Here is a 2,879-nt window from a genome sequence, read left to right on the forward strand (position 1 = left end):
CAGAAAGTGGTTTCTGGAAATAAAAGGGATTGGGGCCAAGCCTTAGTCTTTGGCCACACTCCCTGATTCCCACCCCTCCTCTCCCAGGATGCCCCCTATGGCCTGAGTTTTGTAAGGTTTCACAGCCCCCCAGACAAAGAGGAGGCCGAGGCCTCATCCCAGGTAAGCTCTACCTGCCACCGCCCAGAACCTTCTCCCCACCTCTTCACCCCACCCTGCTGACAGCCCTCCCACTGCGCTGACCTTGTGGGACCTTAGAAAGTGACCAAGCTCGGCCAGTTCCGCGTGAAGGAGGAGGATGAGAGCGCCAGCTCGCTGAGACCCGGGGCTCTCTTCTTCAGCCGGATCAACAAGACCCCCCCAGGTGAGTGCGGGAAACCTGGGTCCTGAATGAGTAAAGGCCGGGGGCCTGGACTCCTGGGTCACTCTCAGGTCTTGGGAACAACACTCTGTGTCCCATGGATAGGAGCCGAAGGGTCTGAGGGTCCAGCCCTCTCAGCCTGGCTCCACTTTCTCCCTCTGCAGTCGCAGCCAGTGACCCAGCAGGACCCAGCTATGCAGCTGCTACACTGCAGGCCTCCAGTGCCGCCTCCTCTGCCTCTCCGGCCTCCAAGACAGTAGGCAGCACCTCCAAGGTAAGATCATCGGACCCTGGTGGGATGGAAAGGGAGGAGGTGAGCTGGAGGCCTCGGCCCATCCCACCCCCTCATCCTCAGGAGTCCCCCAGAGGCAAGAGGAAGCTGGATTTGAGCCACGAAGAAAAGAAGACCCCCAGCAAACCGTCCACCCAGCCCTCACCACCCGCCCTCAAGAGACCCAAATGTGAGCAAACTGGATTCCTTGTTCCCACAGGGGCCTGGATCCTGGGTCTGAGGGGGGAGGGGCCGGGGGCCTGGATCCTGGGTCTGAGGTGGGAGGGGCCGGGGGCCTGGATTCTGGGTCTGGGTAGGGAAGGGCTGGGGGTGTAGCCCTACAGCTACTGACTGAATCCACTCCTTGGCCTCCCCAGTGTCAGCTCCCACCCCTACCCCAGCCACTGCCCCTGTCCCTGCCGCAGCACGGGGGGCGGCGCCAGGGAAGCCCCGAGGAGAAGGTGCTGAGCCCAGGGCCCCCCGCGCCGGCCCGCAGGAGCTGGGGAAGATCCTTCAGGGTGTGGTGGTGGTACTGAGCGGCTTCCAGAACCCCTTCCGCTCGGAGCTCCGGGACAAGGCCCTGGAGCTGGGGGCCAAGTATCGTCCAGACTGGACTCCAGACAGCACCCATCTCATGTAGGCCTGCGATCCCTCCCCACGCTCCCCGCTGCCTCTCCTCTGCCTCTCTTCGTCTCCTCTGTGTTGCCTTCTCTCTGTTACTTCACCTCTCTGTATCCTCTGCCTCTTGTTCTCTTTCTCTTCTTCCCTCTGATTCTTAAAGTCTTCCCCTCGGCCTCCCTGTGTCTTTTCTGCTTCTCCCACATCTGTCCCGTGTCTCTCCCTGTCTCTCTCTTTCCGTGCCCCTTGTCCCTCTTTGCCCTTCACCTCTCAGATCACACCGGGCTGACACCCTCCATTCCGCTCTCTGCCAGCTGCGCCTTTGCCAACACCCCCAAGTACAGCCAGGTCCTAGGCCTCGGAGGCCGAATCGTGCGGAAAGAGTGGGTGCTGGACTGTCACCGCATGCGGCGGCGGCTGCCCTCTCGGAGGTGAGGCCTCCCTGCGCGCATGTGGTTTACACACGCACACCCCGACCCTGCCCCTTGTCCCCATGCTGGGCAGTGTCAGGGATCTGGAGAGAAATCAGGCCAGGCCCTTCTGGCCCAGAGTCAGCAGACTTCCCAGAGGAGGAGGGGCAGGGCGGGAGACACAGTGCGGGGCAGCGAGGGGCGGTCCGTGCAGGGCTCTGGGAAGTCTGCTTAGTGAAGGAAAAGGACACTGCAGGCTGGAGACACAGCATTCCCAAAGCCTCAGGGCAGAGAGCGCCCGTTCACATTCCTTCACCCGAAGCCCCTGCTTGGCGCCAGGCTGGGCTGTGCAATGCTGGCCCCCGACGTCGGGTCCTGCCCTGGAAGGCCTCTGACTTTGATGAGGGGCCGGACTTAGCTCTAAAACAGTTTGGAAGCAGGCCCAAGGGGAGGACTGCAGTGAGCTAGGGGTCTTCAAGGAAGAGAACAGGTTTGCCAGGCTGAACAGACGCGGAGAGCATGCCTGGGCGGAGGAGCCGGGGTTGGAGTCAGCCTGGTGTCTGCCCAGAGGAGCTGCAGGGGCACTCAGCGCCTAATGAGAAACTGACTTTGATTCTCAAAAGGGAGAATTATTTCTGATTTTTTTTGTTGTTCCTTTTCTGAAATGAGGCATTTCTTCCCAAAGAGGGAAGGGAAGCCAGGAAGTGCTCTGGTCTCCGATGTGGGTGGCTGGGGGTCTCTGGGGCCCTTCCGGAGCTGGGAGGAGGGTGGGCTAGGAGAGGAGCCATGATTGCCACCCTGAGTATTTAGTAAATACTGAATAAACAGCCAGTGCCTGTTGCTTCCTAAGCCCCCTCCCCACCTCTCCCGGAGAACACATCTGCTGTTTGTCTGAGGCCTGATTCCTCCCCCAGGTACCTCATGGCTGGGCCCGACTCGAGCAGCGAGGATGAGGGGGGCTCTCATGGTGGCAGCAGTGGGGATGAAGCCCCCAAGCCTCCCCGAAAGGTCTGATGCCCCTGGCCCGGGCGGGGGAGGGTGGAGTGGAGGGGGGGGACATGGGTGTGTCATGGTACCCAAACTCTCCACTCCTGCCTCCTCCAGGCGCCCCCCCACGCTCACACCCGCGCTGCCCCTTCCGTCCTTGCTGACCCACCCTCCCTCCTCAGCGCCTCCAGACCAAAGCCAAGCCCTCTCAGGCAGCAGGACCTAGCTCACC

At 61.7% G+C, this 2,879-nt stretch overlaps 1 protein-coding gene across 1 annotated transcript in view; it reads left to right on the forward strand.

Moving 5' to 3' along the window:
- The window catches only part of XRCC1 (X-ray repair cross complementing 1), a 24,598-nt gene that overhangs the window by 18,921 nt on the left and 2,798 nt on the right, over nt 1-2,879 (forward strand). Inside the window, exons 6-13 of the mRNA XM_024768284.1 lie at nt 4-9; nt 259-364; nt 526-635; nt 717-822; nt 1,010-1,268; nt 1,565-1,681; nt 2,575-2,668; nt 2,830-2,872. Of these exons, the coding sequence (XP_024624052.1) occupies nt 4-9; nt 259-364; nt 526-635; nt 717-822; nt 1,010-1,268; nt 1,565-1,681; nt 2,575-2,668; nt 2,830-2,872 (841 nt within the window). The remainder of the gene's footprint in view (nt 1-3; nt 10-258; nt 365-525; nt 636-716; nt 823-1,009; nt 1,269-1,564; nt 1,682-2,574; nt 2,669-2,829; nt 2,873-2,879) is intronic.

The sequence above is a fragment of the Neophocaena asiaeorientalis genome, unplaced genomic scaffold, assembly GCF_003031525.2.
Source record: "Neophocaena asiaeorientalis asiaeorientalis breed wild unplaced genomic scaffold, Neophocaena_asiaeorientalis_V1.1 scaffold629, whole genome shotgun sequence".
Lineage (NCBI taxonomy): Eukaryota > Metazoa > Chordata > Mammalia > Artiodactyla > Phocoenidae > Neophocaena > Neophocaena asiaeorientalis.